At 49.1% G+C, this 16,937-nt stretch overlaps 1 protein-coding gene across 1 annotated transcript in view; it reads left to right on the forward strand.

The window, feature by feature from the left end:
• Window positions 1–1,135: 1,135 nt before the first annotated feature.
• LOC127574309 (unconventional myosin-X-like) overlaps window positions 1,136–16,937 on the forward strand; it is a 97,290-nt gene continuing 81,488 nt past the window's right edge. Inside the window, exon 1 of the mRNA XM_052023218.1 lies at window positions 1,136–1,314. Coding sequence (XP_051879178.1) covers window positions 1,294–1,314 — 21 coding nt within the window. The 5' untranslated portion in view covers window positions 1,136–1,293. The remainder of the gene's footprint in view (window positions 1,315–16,937) is intronic.

Consider the following 16,937-nt stretch of genomic DNA (forward strand, 5'->3'; position numbering starts at 1 on the left):
GGAGCTATGAGGCACAGATGTGAGCTCGCACCTGGTGCATCAGCCAGGAAGAGCCCAATAAAATCCAGCCCACCAGTGAGCCAGCAGCGTATCTCTGCAGATTGATCCAGTTCTTCAGGAAACATTCATTCCTGGGCTGAAGGGTGCTGGCTAACCATGTGACAGTGCCCAGCTCCAGGGAACTTCTGCTAAATATACAGCATGATTCCGTACAAGGGACAGAGCAGGAGAGTGGATTAGACCTGTGGGAGGGAAGGGGAATGGGCAGTGGAAGATGTGGGGAGGGAGGGGGGGATTATCCCTGGAGAGTTCTGATCCCAGTTCTTCTGAAGGCCCTGAGAGATACGTCACAGGGTGGGGTGGACAGAGCAGGGACAGTTTGCTGTTCATGTGCATCAGTGTGTGGACGGAGAAAGTGCGGAATCCTCTTTCTGTGGGTCATTTTAATCCTCAGAGGCTGGTTTAAGTGCGGGGGAGTCCAAGTTGCTCTGAAGTCCCAAGAGAAAAACTGCCCACACCTCTGCCTCTCCCAGGCTCCTCGAGGTTTTGGTGCTGTAGCGTCTGAACATCTCCAGTGCCCCATCAGCAGTTGCTCGGTTGTGAATGAGTTAAAACTCGGAGTGAGGAGGGGCTGAAGGAATGGACCGAGCCGGGCCCATACAAGGACAGACAGGCGGAGCCAGGGCGGTGACCTCCAATCTTACCCGCTGGCAGATGTTGCTCTGAAGCAGAGAGGTGCTGGTCAGCGATCACTGGACACCGGGCGTGAGAGCGAGAGAGACAAAAGGGACAAAGCAGAGAACAGACTGTGAGAGGGGAGGAGGGGGCGGGAGAGGAGGAGAGGGGGTTAAGGGAAGAGGGAGAGGGGTTAAGGGAAGAGGGAGAGGGGTTAAGGGAAGAGGGAGGGGGTGAGGGAAGAGGGAGGGGTTGAGGGAAGAGGGAGGGGGTGAGAGGAGGAGGAGAGGGGTTGAGGGAAGAGGGGTGTGAGGGAAGAGGGAGGGGGTTGAGGGAAGGAGGAGAGGGGGAGAGACGGAGGAGAGGAGGGGAAGAGGTAAGGGAGATAGGAAAGGGAGGGTAAGAGGGGGGTCAGAGGGAGAGAGTGGGGGGGGGGGGGGAACGGGGAGGGAGAGAGGGGACGGGGAAAGAGGGCTCCAGCCTCCGCTGTCACCGGACTAGCCGCCGTTCTGTGTCCCCGAAGCGGCGGATCCGCGGACACCCGGCGCTCGGATTCGCTTCAACATGACCAGGGATTCGCGGCTGTGAGTCGGGACAAGGAGCCGGGATCAGCTGCCCATGGAGTGGTCCTGTCGGGAGGTGAGCCGCGCCCGGTGCCAGTGCGCGCTCCCGCCGTGCCCGTGCCCGCCTCCCGCTGTCCGTCCCGGCTTCAGTGACCAACAGTCCGGTCGTGCTCCGGCCGCTGACCACTCCGGGACCCAGTTCGCAGCCGCGATCCCCATCGGCTCCCCCTTCCCCACCCTGAAAACGGTCCGCGGGACGGCGCCGAGGAGCGTCGCGCCGGGGGGGTGGGCAGCACTTGAGGGAGCGCCGGGGGGTGGGCAAGTCCTGAGGGAGCGCCGGGGGGTGGGCAGTACTGAGGGAGCGTCCCACCGGGGGGGGGGGGGTTGGGCAGCACTGAGGGAGCGCCGAGGGTGGGCAGCACTGAGGGGACGCTGCACTATCCAGGCATGGGGAACTACTCCCCAGCTCCCAAGGATGGGAATGTGGGATTGGAGGGTCAGCTCCCACACCCTGCGCTCGGAGGTGCCGCCACAGGGGACCTGTCACCAGCATATGGAGATACGATGACACCTGCACTGACACCGGCTCCCTGACCAGCGCAGGTTGGTGTGAGTGCAGGCGCTGGACATCACTCACAAGGTGTGGCAGCCTATGGAGGGTCTCTTGGATTGATTCTGCATAGAGTCCATGCGCCAACAAGACCTCTCCATGTTCTTCACATAGGGACATATAGGCTTTGGGTGTTGTGTGGCTCACTCCAGAGTCCAACCATCCTCAACTAAGAGTGCTCTCCTCTGCTGGCGACAGGGGGAGGAGGGAGGAGCACTCTGTAGGTGACCATGTCCCAGACTCTTGAAAGGTTTCTAGTGAAAGAGAGAGAACTCCTTCAGAGAGGTAGAGCTGATGCCTGCCACTGGGGGCTATGTGTAATCCTGAACGCAGTGCCCCTGGTGGAAACAATGTGCTGTATGTGGGAGGAGGATCTACTTACAGCATCTCTGCAAGGTCTGAGGCAGAGTCGTCACCTGGCCTTGGACGCACACCAGCGACTGACCACCCTCCTCACTCAGGAGACTAGAGCTGGAGTTTACTCGGACCCCAGAGGAAATTGCCCAGTTTCTTCTGGATCTTGGTGATTAAAATGGGGTGGGATCAAAGTGACCAACAGGTCCCACAGAATGGAGGTCACCAGTTGGTTTCTGACCAATGCTCGGCCCCTGGGAAAGTACTCAGACAGTCCTGTCCAGCACTCCAGCTGAGTGGTGACTTTCAGCTCCAGCTCCTGCCACTTTATCAGCCAGAGTTCTTCAGAGCAGCTCACATAGTCTCGCAGATGGAGGTGGTACATGGGGCTCCATTCAAATAGTCTCACCTCTAACAGGAGGTCATCTGCTTCTAACTTACTAGCTATTACAGAACCTTTCTCCTAATTGATAAGGAGATGTAACAGAAAAGATCTCTGCAGGTCAATAGGATCTGTGACCATGGGAACGTGTCTTAGGCAGGTTGAGAGGACAACATCTATGCTTGGCCTGCACAGAGCCAAACCCTTCAATCACCTTCTCCAAAACATAGAGGAATAACTCCATGCATTGGAATCCAGCTGGTCAGATATGGGGCATCCCTGACACACTCTCTCAATGGTACACTCTGCAGCAGTTTTCAGAAGTTGCAAGATGCATCCTGAGTCTGAACGCATGCAGAGTATTTGTGATCCACCCTGTCTCAACACCCTCTCCTGGCTGAGGATGAGAAACCAGGAGTGAGATACCAAGCTGGGGAAAGGTGAGCTGAGGCACTGTGGGACCTTGAGCTGCAGGTCCCTCAGCACATCCTTTCCTTTGTATTCTGTCACAAGGCCGAGTCTTCCAACGGCCTGACCTCGATGGAACTCTGTCAAGCACCTCCCCCTCAGGCACGATCTTGGATCACCATTTCATAACAACATAAGAGATAGGAGCAGGCCATCTGGCCATTCAATAAGATCATGGCTGATCTGGCCATGGACTCAGATCCACCTACCTGCCTTTTCAGGCAGGCATGGTAGTGTAGCGGTTAGTGTAATAAAGATATCTTACCAATATATTTAAGACACAGTTAGATAGATTTTTGCATAGTAGGGGAATTAAAGGTTATGGGGAAGAGATAAGATTTCTTTATTAGTCACATGTACATCGAAACACAGTGAAATGCATCTTTTGCATAGATTGTTCTGGGGGCAGCCCACAAGTGTCGCATGATTCCGGTGCCACATAGCATGCCCACAGCTTCTCTAACCCGTACATCTTTGGAATGTGGGAGGAAACTGGAGCACCTGGAGAAAACCCACACAGACACGGGGAGAACATAAAAACTCCTTACAGACAGCGGCGGGAATTGAACCTGGGTCGCTGGCGCTGTAATAGCATTGTGCTAACCGCTACACTACTGGTCTACCTCTACTGCTTCCCTAAGCAGAGAATTCCACAGATTCACTACTCTCTGGGAAAAGCAGTTTCTCCTCATCTCTGTCCTAAAACTATTCCCCCGAACCTTGAGGCTATGTCTTCTAGTTCTAGACTCACCTACCAGTGCAAACATCCTTCCTGCCTATATCTTATCTATCCCTTTCATAATTTTATATGTTTCTCTAAGATCCTCTCTCATTCTTCCGAATTCTAGTGAGTATAGTCCCAGGTGACTCAATCTCTCCTCATGGGCTAACCCCCCCTCATCTCTGGAATCAACCTGGTGAACCTGCGCTGCACTGCCTCCAAAGCCAGTGTATCTTTCCTCAAGTACTACCCAAGGTTATTATGGGAAGTGAGGGAAGAGATTGCTGTACCTTTGGTGTTGATCTTTGCATTCTCACTGGCCACTGGAGTAGTGCCAGATGATTGGAGGGCGGCAAATGTTGTTCCTTTGTTTAAGAAAGGGAGTAGGGATAATGCTGGGAATTACAGACCAGCGAGTCTTACTTCAGTGGTGGGCAAATTACTGGAGAAGATTCTTAGAGACAGGATTTATAGGCATTTATAGGCATTTAGAGAAACATAGGCTGATTAGGGATAGTCAGCATGGCTTTGTGAGGGGCAGGTCGTGCCTCACAAACCTGATTGAATTCTTTGAGGATGTGACAAAGCTCATTGATGAATGTCGAGCAGTGGATGTGGTGTACGTGGATTTCAGTAAGGTGTTTGATAAAGTTCCTCATGGAAGGCTCATTCAGAAAGCCAGGAGGCATGCGATCCAGGGAAACTTGGCTATGTGGATTCAGAATTGGCTCACTCATAGAAGACGGTGCGTAGATGGAGAGTATTCTGCCTGGAGGTTGGTGACCAGTGGTGTTTCGCAGGGGTCAGTTCTGGGGCCCCTGCTCTTTGTGATTTTTATAAATGACTTGGATGAGGATGTGGAAGGGTGGGTTTGTAAGTTTGCTGATGACACGAAGGTTGGTGGTGTTGTGGATAGTATAGAAGGTTGCTGTAGGTTACAACAGGACATTGAAAGGATGCAGATCTGGGCTGAGAAATGGCAGATGGAGTTCAACCTGGAAAATTGTGGTGTGATACGTTTTGGAAGATTGAGTTTGAAGGCAGAATACAAGGTTAATGGCAGGACTCTTAGCAGTGTGGAGGAACAGAAGGATCTTGGGGTCTACGTCCATTAATCCCTCAAGGTTGCTGCACAGGTTGATAGCATTGTTAAGAAGCCATATGGAGTGTTGGCCTTCATTAGTCAGGGTATTGAGTTCAAGAGCCGCAAGGTAATGTTGCAGCTCTATAGAACTCTGGTTAGACCACACTTGGAGTATTATGCTCAGTTCTGGTCGCCTCCTTATAGGAAGGATGTTGCTTTAGAGAGGGTGCAGAGGAGATTTACCAGGATGCTGCCTGGATTGGAGAGTATGTCTTATGAGGATAGGTTGAGTGAGCTAGGGCTTTTCTCTTTGGAGAGGAGGAGGATGAGAGGTGACTTGATAGAGGTGTACAAGATGATAAGAGGTATAGGTTGTGTGGAAAGTCAGAGACTCTTTCCCAGGGTGAAAATGGCTAACACAAGGGGGCATGATTTTAAGGTGATGAGAGGAAGGTATAAGGGGGATGTCAGAGCTGGTTTTTTTGCACAGAGTTGTGGGTGCATGGAATGCACTGCCGGCAGAGGTTGTGGGGGCAGATACATTAGGGACATTTAAGAGACTCTTAGATAGCCACATGAATGATAGAGAAATGGAGGGCTATGTGGGAGGAACGGTTAGATAGAGCAGGATAAAATGTCAGCACAACGTCATGGGCCAAAGGACCTGTACTATGCTGTAATGTTCTATGTTCTCAGGAGACCAGAACTACTCCAGGTGCGGCCTCACCAGTACCCTGTACAGTTGCAGCATAACCTCCCTGCTCTTAAATTCAATCCCTCCAGCAATGAAGGCCAACATTCCATTTGCCTTCTAAGATAAGATCTCTTTATTAGTCACATGTACATCACGACACACAGTGAAATGCATCTTTTGCATAGAGTGTTCTGAGGGCAGGCTGCAAGTGTCGCCACGCTTCCTGTGCCATCATAGCATGCCCACAACTTCCTAACCCGTACGTCTTTGGAATGTGGGAGGAAACCAGAGCACCTGGAAGAAACCCACGCAGACACGGGGAGAATGTACAAGCTCCTTACAGACAGCAGCTGGAATTGAACCCAGGTCGCTGGTGCTGTGATAGCATTACGCTAATCGCTACACTTGCGTGCCTGCCCTTGATAACCTCTTGCACCTGCAAACCAACCTTTTGCAATTCATGCACAAACACTCCCAAGTCCCCCTGCACAACAGCATGCTGCAATCCTTCACCATTTAAAAAATAATCTGATCTTCTACTTTTCCTTCCAAAGTGGATGACTTCACATTTACCAACATTGTACTTCAACTGCCAGATCCTTGCCCACTCATTTAACCTATCTATATCTCTCTGCAGACTTTCCATATCCTCTGCACAATTTGCTTTTCCACTCAATTTCATGTCGTCAGCAAAGTTAGATACGTTACACTCGGTCGCCTCTTCCAAATCGTTAATGTATATCGTGAGCAGTTGTGGGCCCAGCAGCGACCCCTGTGGCACCCCTGCTCACCATTGATTGCCAACCAGAGAATCACCCATTTATCCCAACTCTTTACCTTCTATTGGTTAACCAATCCTCTATCCATGCTAATACATTACCCCCAACTCCATGCATTCTTATCTTATGGATAAGTCTTTTATGCGGCATCTTATCGAGTGCCTTCTAGAAATCCAAGTATACAACATCCACTAATTCCTCAAAGAACTCCAGTAAATTTGTCAAACAGGACTTGCCCTTGCTGAGTCCATGCTGTGTCTGCCTGATGGAACCACTTCTATCCAGATGTAGAACCATAGAACAATACAGCACAATACAGGCCCTTCGGCCCACCATGTTGTGCTGCCCTTCAAACCACACCTAAGACTATCTAACCCCTTCCCCCCACACATTGCTCTATCTTAAATTCCTCCATATGCTTATCTAACAATCTCTTGAACTTGACCAATGTATCAGCCTCCACCACCACCCCAGGCAGCGCATTCCATGCACCAACCACTCTGGGTGAAAAACCTCCCTCTGACATCTCCCTTGAACTTCCCACCCATTACCTTAAAGCCATGCCCTCTTGTTTTGAGTATTGGCACCCTGGGAAAGAGGCGCTGGCTGTCCACTCTATCTATTCCTCTTAATATCTTGTACACCTCTATCATATCTCCCCTCATCCTCCTCCTCTCCAATGAGTAAAGCCCTAGCTCCATTAGTCTCTCCTCATAATCCATACTCTCTAATCCAGGCAGCATCCTAGTAAATCTCCTCTGCACCCTTTCCAACGCCTCCACATCCTTCCTATAATGAGGTGACCAGAACGGGACACAGTACTCCAAGTGTGGTCTAACCAGAGTTTTGTAAAGCTGCATTATTACTTCGTGGCTCTTAAACTTGATCCCACGATTTATGAAAGCTAACATCCCATAAGCTTTCTTAACTACCCTATCCACCTTTGATGTCTCGCTATTTCTTCCTTAATAATAGCTTCAAGTATTTTCCCGACTACAGACATTAAGCTAACTGGCCTATAGTTACCTGCCTTTTGCCTGCATCCTTTTTTAAACAGTGGTGTGACACTCGCTGTCTTCCAATCCGCCGGGACCTGCCCAGAGTCCAGAGAATTTTGGTAAATTATGACGAACGCCTCTGCTATAATTTCCACCATTTCTTTCAGTACCCTGGGATGCATCCCATCAGGACCAGGGAACTTGTCTACCTTTAGGCCCACTAGTTTGCTCATCACTACCTCTTTAGTGACAGCGATTGTATCAAGGTCCTCACCTCCCATCGCATCCATAACACCTCTCTTTGGCATGTTAGACGTGTCCTCCACCGTGAAGACCAACACAAAACAGTTGTTCAAGGCCTCGGCCATTTCCACATTACTCAATATTAATTCCCCCTTCTCATCTTCCAAGGGACCTACGTTCACTTTAGCCGCCCTTTTCTGCTTTATATAATTATAAAGACTTTTACTATCTGTTATTATATTTTGTACTAATCTTTCATAATCTATCTTCCCTTTCCTTATTGCTCACTTAAGTGGTTCTTTGCTGCTTTTTAAAGTTTTCCCAATCTTATAGTTTCCCACCACTCTTGGCGACTTTGTTTGCATGAGCTTTTAGTTATCCAAGGCTGGCTCTTCCCACCCTTACTGTCCTTGCTTTTAACTGGAATATACTTCTGTTGAGTACCATAAAAAAAATCTCTTTGAAGTCTTACACTGTTCCTAAACTATCCCACCATATTTCCACATGAGCCAAATCCTCCCTCATCCTGTTGTAGTCTCCCTTGTTTAGGCATAATACACTGGTTTTAGATCGAACTATTGCACCCTACATTTGTATGAGAAATTCAATCATTTTGTGATCACTCTTTCTAAGAGGATCCCCAACTACAAGATCGTTAATTTTACCTGTCTCATTGCACAGGACCAGATCTAAGATTGCATTTTCCCTTGTAGGTTCACTAACATGCTGTTCAAGAAAGCTATCATGGTTGCATTCTATGAAGTCCTCGTCAAGACTGCCTTGACCAACTTGTGGCAGTTAAAGTCCCCCGTGACAACTGCTGTTCCGTTCTTACATGCATCAAATTGGTTTATTACTTGTGCCACTGTAATGTTATTATTCAGTGGCCTACAGGACTCCAAGTGCGGCCTCATCAACAACAAATATAACTGCAACATAATGTCCCAGCTCCTTTTCCATCACTATAGAATGATGTCAGTGGAGCTGAAGTGGTCCCTGACTGCCACTTCAGTTACCTGCCCTGGCTTGTTCCCTGAGAGGAAGTCCAGTATTTCACCCTTCTGAGTAGGGCCCTCTACATAGAACATAGAACATTACAGCACAGAACAGGTCCTTCGGCCCACAATGTTGTGCCGACATTTTATCCTGGTCTAAGATCTATCTAACCCTTCCCTCCCACATAGCTCTCCATTTCTCTATCATTCTTGTGTCTAAGAGTCTCTTAAATGTCCCTAATGTATCTGCCCCCACAACCTCTGTCAGCAGTGCGTTCCATGCACCCACCACTCTCTGTGTAAAAAAAAACTTACCTCTGACATCACCCTTATACCTTCCTCCAATCATCTTAAAATTATGACATATGACTCATATGTGGTAGAGGTGGATACAATTTAAGACATTTAAAAGACACATAGACAGGTTCATGGATAGGAAAGGTTTAGAGCAACATGGGCCAAACGCAGGCAAATGGGACTAGCTCAGGTAGACGGTTGGGCTGAAGGTCCTGTTTCCGTGCTGTATAACTCTATGACTCTAATACTTCAGGTGCGGTCTCACCAAGACCTTATACAATTCCAATAAAATCGCATACTCCTGTTGTCAATCCTCTTAATACCAGGGCAATTATTTGCCCTCCCAGTCACTTGCGGCACCAACATCTTGGCCGTCAGTAGCTTGTGTACCAACAAGCATCTCAGACCTGGCTGAGGAACACAGTCACATGATCACACGAAACATGAGTGTGTGTAGTTTGCCCCAGGGATTTCCACTCACTGTCTCTGGAATTTCCTATGTACATTGTGTTTGTCCGGAGATCAGTAAAGCACATGACACAATCTTAAAGGGGTGAAGCCTTAGAATAATAATCTTTGTAACCAGTATTACAAATGCTGCTCTGTCTAGTCTGTGGTCCCTGGAGGGAATGTTTGATACTCTGCTGTGCAGTTCCTTCAGGGTTGGGATAGTTCACAGTGAGATGCAGTTCAGTGAACTTTGTTAGAGTTACAAATTTGTCATCACACTTTTCCAAATCCCTGGTTCAGGAATACCAGCAAGTTATGGGTTTTTGAGGCCACTTCCCGTCTCCTGAGACTCTGTGGGTTGAGATTGTCCATTAACAGCAGTTGAGAGAGGGAGTCGCCTCCTGTTAATTATTGATGAACACTCTGCCTCATTCATCGTTAGCAGATAAACAGAGTGGGTGAATATCAGGTTAGAGTCCAGAGGGAGGTGATTCCCAGTGCCTGGGGCAGCAGTTCGTGGGAAGCTCCTGCTCCTGAATCATTGACTTGTCCAGTAGGACTGCGCTAGTGGGGGCGGGGTGTGTGGCCGAGTTACAGTGACAGCTGTTAGGACAACAACTGCAATTAATTGGTGTGTGTGCACGAGAGTGCAAAAGAGAGGTGGTAAAGAGAGACAAAGGGCTGGAGAAAGAAGAGGGATGGGAGGGCTGGAGGGGAGAGGAGGGAGACAATGGAGATGGAAGGTTTAAAGAAGGGGGAGAGAGAGAGTGGGAGTAGGCAGAGGGCTGGGACAGAGCAGGAGAAAGGACCGTCAGTGGGATGGGAGAAAGGGTGGGATGGTGAAAGTCAGAGGCAAGTGCTAAGGGATGGAGGGAGAGGGGAGAGAGTGTGGAATGATAAGAAGGAAGGAAGTGGGAGAGAAAAGGGGAACCAGTGAAAGAGAGAAAAGAAGGGGGTGAATGGAGGTGAGAGGACGGTGGAAATGGAGGGTTAGGTTAGGGAGAGGGTGGTGTCTCTGGGTTATGAAAGGCTGCTGCTCCTGACCCAAAAACAATGTGTTCTGTTGTCAGGCTCCGTGATCTCGGGTCAAAGCCCTCTGCTGAAATAATGCCTGATGTAGACCCTACGGGTGTCAAAGGTCATAAGGCTTGTGTGAAAGAAGTCATGAAGTAGGGGTCAGAGGACATGGATGAGGTGCAACGGTGCTAGGGGTCACAAAGTGTGGCTAAGGGATGATGATATCAGTGTCGTAGGGCATGGGTGAGGAGTGAAGGTGTCAAGTGTTACAGGGCTTGTGTAAGGGGGCAATGGTGTCGGGTCATGGGGCTTGTGTAAGGGGGAATTGGGCCTGGGGTCACGGGGCTTGTGTAAGGTGGCAATGGGGCCAGGGGTCATGGGGCTTGTATAAGGGGGCGATGGGGTCTTCTGGTTGTTCAGAGGATGAAAGGTCCTCGAGGCGTGTCAATTGGTCGGTTGTCTTGGCCCAGTGAGTGTGGTGACTACCATGAGTAGCCAATGTGCCTGGGTGGTGTGAGCTGTGTGGGGGAGGTTGGGGCAGAATCAGCAGGTACAAATGTTGGTGGGAGGATGGGCAAAGAGCTGAGGGTTGGTGGCTGCAGAGGTGATAGTCAGGAGGGGCAGGGCCTGTGGCTGAGCAGAGGGGGGTGTGGGCCATCAGTAGCCCGGGAGGGGAGCACTCTGGTGTGGTGAGATGTCTGCAGATCTTGTCGGGGCAACCAGGCAGAGATCATGAGCTGGGAGAGGGTGTTGAAGCTCTTTATGAGAGGGTGGGGAGGATTCCTTAGGGAGAGCTGGGTGTGGAAGGAAGGGCTTGGGGGAAATCTGAGGGTGCGGGTGGGGAGTTGGGGAGGGGTGGAGGTGGGAGGTAGGAAGTCACAGTGGGAGTTGGGTAGGTGGGGAGTTGGGAAGGGGGTTGGGGAAGTGTCGGTGGGATGGGGGTGGGTAGTTGGAGGAAGGGTGGGGTGGGGTGTGGGGGCGGGGAATCAGAGGGTGGGGGTTGGGGAGTTGGAGGGTGGGGTGGTGGGGCATTCGGGGAGGTGGGGAGTTGGGGTGGGTGTGTAGAGATGGGGAGGGGTAGGTTGGAGTAGGGGTAGGGGAGAGGTAGGGGTAGGGAGTTCGGTATGGGTGGGAAGGGATGGGGGTTGGAGGGACGGGGTGAGGAGTGATGGGGAGGTGGAGGTGGGGGTTGGGGAATCAGAAAGGGGGTGGGGCTGGTGGGAATTTGGAGGGAGGTTGGGGAGGTGGGGAGATGGAGCGGGGGTGGGGTGTCAGTGTAGTGACGGGAGGGGGAGAGGACGGAGGTGGGGTGTGTGGGAGTTGGGAAGAGGCTGGGGATGGATGGTGTGGACAATCGGGGAGCTGGGGAGAGGTAGGGGTAGTGGGGAGTCATGGGGAGGATTGGGGGGCTGGGTAGGTGGGGATTCGAGGTGGATAGGATGGAGGGGTGGCGGTGGTTCGGGGAGGTGGGGAGTCAGGGTGGGTGGGGGGTGGTTTGGGGAGGTGGGGAGTTGGGGTGGGTGTGGGGAGTTGGGAATGCGTGGGGTGTTGCGAAAGAACATAGAGGGATCTTGTGTGGCAAGTCCATAGATCCCTCAAAGTTGCCGCACAAGTTGGTAGGGTTATTAAGAAGGTGTATGGAATGTTGGCCTTCATTAGTCAGGTGATTGAGTTCAAGAGCCACAAGATAATATTGCAGGTCTATAGAACTCTTGTCAGACCACACTTGGAATATTGTGTTCAGTTCTGGGCACCTCATTATTGGAAGGATGTGGAAGCTTTATAGAGGGTGCAGAGGAGATTTACCAGGATGTTGCCTGGATTGGAGAGCATGTCATATGAGGATAGGTTGAGTGAGCTGGGGCTTTTCTCCTTGGAGCGAAGGAGGATGAGAGGTGACTTGATAGAGGTGTACAAGATGATAAGAGGCATAGATCGAGTGGACAGTCGATGACCTTTTCCCAGGGCAACAATGGCTAACACGAGGGGACATAATTTAAAGGTGATTGGAGGAAGGTATAAGGGGGATTTCAGGCTTAAGATTTTTATACAGAGAGTGGTGGGTGCGTGGAACACACTGCCGGCAAAGGTTGTGGGGGCAGATACATTAGGGACATTTAAGATACTCTTAGATAGGCACATGAATGATAGAAAAATGGAGGTGTATTTGGGGGGAAGGGTTAGATTGATCTTAGAGTAGATTAAAAGGTTGGTACAACATCATGGGCCGAAGGGCCTGTACTGTGCTGTAATGTTCTATATAAATTACAAAAATATAGAAATAGTGCAAAGAAATAACGAGGTGGTGTTCATGGGTTTATGGACTATTCAGAAATCTGATGGCGGAGGGGAAGAAGCTGTTCCTGAATCGTTAAGTGTGGGTCTTCAGGCTCCAGTACCACCTCCTCGATGGTAGTAATGAGAAGGGGGCATGTCCAGGATGGTGAGGATCCTTAATGATGGATACCACCTTCTTGAGGCACCTCCTCTTGAAGATGTCCTCGATGGAGGGAGGGTTGTGCCCTTGATGGAGCTGGCTGAGTCTACAACCCCCTGCACCCTCTTGTGATCCTGTGCATAGGAGCCTCCATACCAGGCTGTGATGCAGCCAGTTAGAAAGCTCTCCACTGTACATCTACAGAAATTTGTAAGAGTCTTTGGTGACATACCAAATCTCAAATTCCTAATGAAGTAAAGCCACTGGCGTGTCTTCTTCATGATTGCATCAATGTGTTGAGCCCAGGATAGATTCTCTGAGATGTTGATGTCCAAGAACTTGAAGCTGCTCACCCTTTCCACTGCTGACCTCTCAATGAGGACTGGTGTGTGTTCTCCCGACTTCCCCTTCCTGAAGTCCACAGTCAGTTCCTTGGTCTTACTGACGTTGAGTATGAGGTTGTTGTTGCGACACCACTCAACCAGCCGATCTATCTCACTGCTGTAACACCTCCTCGTCGCCACCTGAGGGGTCTGGATACAGTTCAGTTCACTGTATTGGACACAAGGGCTGGTGCAAAGATGTACCGGGTGATAATGGAAATGTCAGGAGTTGATGCAGAGAGAACGGTTCCACTTGTAGGCAAGAACAAAATTACAGGCACCAGGAAATCCAAGTAGAGGATGAGAGTATGGTGGTGGTGGTGGGGGGAGGGGGGGCGGCGTGGGGGGTAGGGGTGGAGCCGGGGGGTCGGGGGTGGTGGCGGGGATGAGAGGGTTGTGATTATAAATTTAGATGAGGAGGAGGTTCAAGTTGTGGATGATAGTAAAATAGGTGGTATCGTCGACAGTGAAGGTTATCAAAAATTACAGAGGGATCTTGGCCAGCTGGGTAAGTGGGCTGAGGGTTGGCAAATGGCTTTCAATCCAGATAATTGTGAGGTGCTGCCTTTTGGGAAGTCAAACCAGGATCAGATTTTCATAGTGAATGGCCGGGCACTGGGGAGTGTTGTGGAACAGAGGGACCTAGGAGTGCAAGTACATAGTTTGCTGAAAGTGGCATCTCGGGTAGTCAGGGTGGTGAAGAAGGCTTTTGGCATGCTGGCCTACATCAGGGTATTGACTGTAAGAATTGGCAGGTTATATGCCATTGTACAAGATATTGTGTACAGTTTTGGTTACCCTGTTACAGGAAATACATCATTAAGCTGGAATTGGAATTGGTTTATTATTGTCACATGTACCAAGGTACAGTGAAAAACTTGTCCTGCATACTGTTCATACAGATCAATTCATTACATAGTGCATTGAGGTAGTACAAGGTAAAACAGTACAGAGTGCAGAATAAAGTGTAACTACTACGGAGAAAGTGCAGTGCAGGCAGATAATAAGGTGTAAGGTCACAATGAGGTATGTTTTGAGGTCAAGAGTCCATGTTATCGTACTAGGGAACCATTCAATAATCTAATAACAGTGGGGTAGAAGCTGTCCTTGAGCCTGGTGGTACGTGCTTTCAGGCTTTTGTACCTTCTGCCCGATGGGAGAGGGGAGAAGAGAGAATGTCCCGGGTGGGTGGGGTCTTTGATTATGCTGGCTGCTTTACCGAGGCAGTGAGAGGTATAGGCAGAGTCCAAGGAGGGGAGGCTGGTGTTCGTGATGTGCTGAGCTATATCTACAAATCTCTGCAGTTTCTTGCGGTCCTGGGCAGAGCAGTTGCCGTACCAAACCGTGATGCATCTGGATAGGATGATTTCTATGGCGCATATGTAAAAGTTGGTGAGAGTCAAAGGGGACAACCCAAATTTCTTTAGCCTCCCGAGGTAGCAGAGGCGCTGGTGAGCTTTTTTGGCCGTGGCATCTATGTGATTTGACCAGGACAGACTATTGGTGATGTTCACTCCTGGGAACTTGAAGCTCTCAACCCTCTCGACCTCAGCACCGTTGATGTAGACAGGTGCATGTACACCGCCCCCTTTCCTGAAGTCAATGACCAGCTCTCTTGTTTTGCTGACATTGAGGGAAAGGCTGTTGTCATGACACCATGTCACTAAGCTCTCTATCTCCTTCCTGTACTCCAACTCATCGTTATTTGAGATATGGCCCACTACGATGGCCAAAAGAGTGGGCAGAAAGAGTGGAAAGAAGATTTACGAGGATGTTGCCAGGACTCAACTGCCCAAGTTGGGCAGGTTGGGACATTATCCTTGGAACGCCGGAGACTGAGGGGTGACCTTAGAGAGCTGTATAAAATCATGAGGGACATCAACAGGGTGAATGCACCCAGTTTTTGTCCCAGGGAAAGGGAATGATAAAAACTAGAGGACAGAAGTTTAAGGTGAGAGGGGAAAGATTTAATAGGGATCTGAGGAGCAACTTCTTCATGCAGAGGGTGGTGCGTATATGGAACAAGCTGCCAGAGAAAGTTGTTGAGGCAGATAAAATAACAACATTTAAGATATTTGGATAAGTATATGGTTAGGAAAGGTTCAGAGGGATATGGGCCAAATGCAGGCACCTTGGTCGGCATGGATGAGTTGGGCTGAAGGGCCTGTTTCTGAGCTGCGTGACTGCCTCTGTGACTGTAAGGCCAGATTGTTTTGTTGTTTGAGTGGCTTGTTTCTTTGTGTATATCCAGTGTAAGTCTGTGTACAATGGTAATTGAGTTAGCCTGCACACAACAACGTGACACATGATCTCAGGTCTCTGACAGCTGATGAGAAGGGTGAGAGGGTAACAGACTGCCAGTAAAGACTAACGTTGTTTCCCTTCCTAAGACTTACTGACTCTGCAGTCTGTCCCTGTCTCGTGAACCAGGCACCAGATCTGGATATAGATTTTTTGTCTATAGATAATGGAAATTGAAATAAAAACAAAATGCTAGAAATACTCAGCAGGTCCAGTGAAGGATCTTTGACTTGAAACACTAAGTCTGTTTCCCTCTCCGCGGATGCTGCCTGGCTGATTATTTTGAACATTTTCTGTTTTACACCTTGTTTTTAGCGTGTTGGATCTGCACCTTCCTGGCTGGTTCAGCTGCTCCAGGAAGCAGGATGTCTGTGGTGCATCCACTTTCCCTGTAGCCACCCCTGGGCTGCAGATTTGGGTTCTGAGGGTTTGTCCTCATTTTGTTCTTTTAGTTTCTCCAGTAGCTTCCCTTTACTGATATTAAAGCTTTAAGTTCCTCACTCCCATTACACCCTTGCTTCCCTTTTATTCCTGATGTACTTACAGTGCCTTCTGCAATGAAGACAGATACAGGATCTTTGTGTAAGTACCTCAGCCATTGTACTTGTCATTACCTCCAGGGAACACACATTTATTTTTGCTGCTTCCTTTCATTTTGTAAAGTTGTAGAAGCTCTGTCAATATCTTTCTATTTCTTGCTATTTTATTATCTATCTTCTCTCCATTTATCGAATCTTGATTAATCATCACTGTTTCCTAAATTCTCCCAATCTTCAGCCTTTCCACTTTTGCCAGCATTATAGGCTTCTTTTAAAACTATCCTTAACCTCCTCAGTTCTGTGTGGATGAATCACATGTAGTATTTTTATATTTGAATGGGATGTCCATGTTGAGAATTTTGAAACATTTCCTTAAAGTCTGTTCACATGAATGATAGGGAAATGGAGGGCTTTGTGGGAGGGAAGGGTTAGATAGATTTAGAGCAGGATAAAATGTTGGCGCAACATTGTGGGCCGAAGGGCCTGTACTGTGCTGTAGTGTTCTATGTTCTATGTATGTTCTAGGCATTGTTTATCTCCTGACGAGCCTTTTAATCTATCGCACCACCCACTTTGGCCATTCATTCTTCAAATCTACAAAACTGTCTTTGAGTTTGACTCTGATTTCTGATTCTTAACCTGGGGGGTAATAAATTCTGTCAATTTGCCACATTGCCCTGCAAATATGTGTGGGGGTTGGAAACCCCTCCAAACTGAGCTTTCCTTGTCTCCTGCTACACCTCTTCCCCATCCATGGTAATTCTATTTCCTGCCCTTTATGGCCGAGATCATGCTTTACGACTGTCTCCTGTTACCCTTTAATCAGGCAATGACCCTCCCTTTTCATTTTGTCTGTCCAATCTAAACATCAATGAGCCCAGAGTATTTAATTCCCAGCTTCAGTCACATGTCATCACATCCCTATAATTAGGTCCAACCCATTTGTC

Source organism: Pristis pectinata, chromosome 1, assembly GCF_009764475.1.
Source record: "Pristis pectinata isolate sPriPec2 chromosome 1, sPriPec2.1.pri, whole genome shotgun sequence".
Classification (NCBI taxonomy): Eukaryota; Metazoa; Chordata; class Chondrichthyes; order Rhinopristiformes; family Pristidae; genus Pristis; species Pristis pectinata.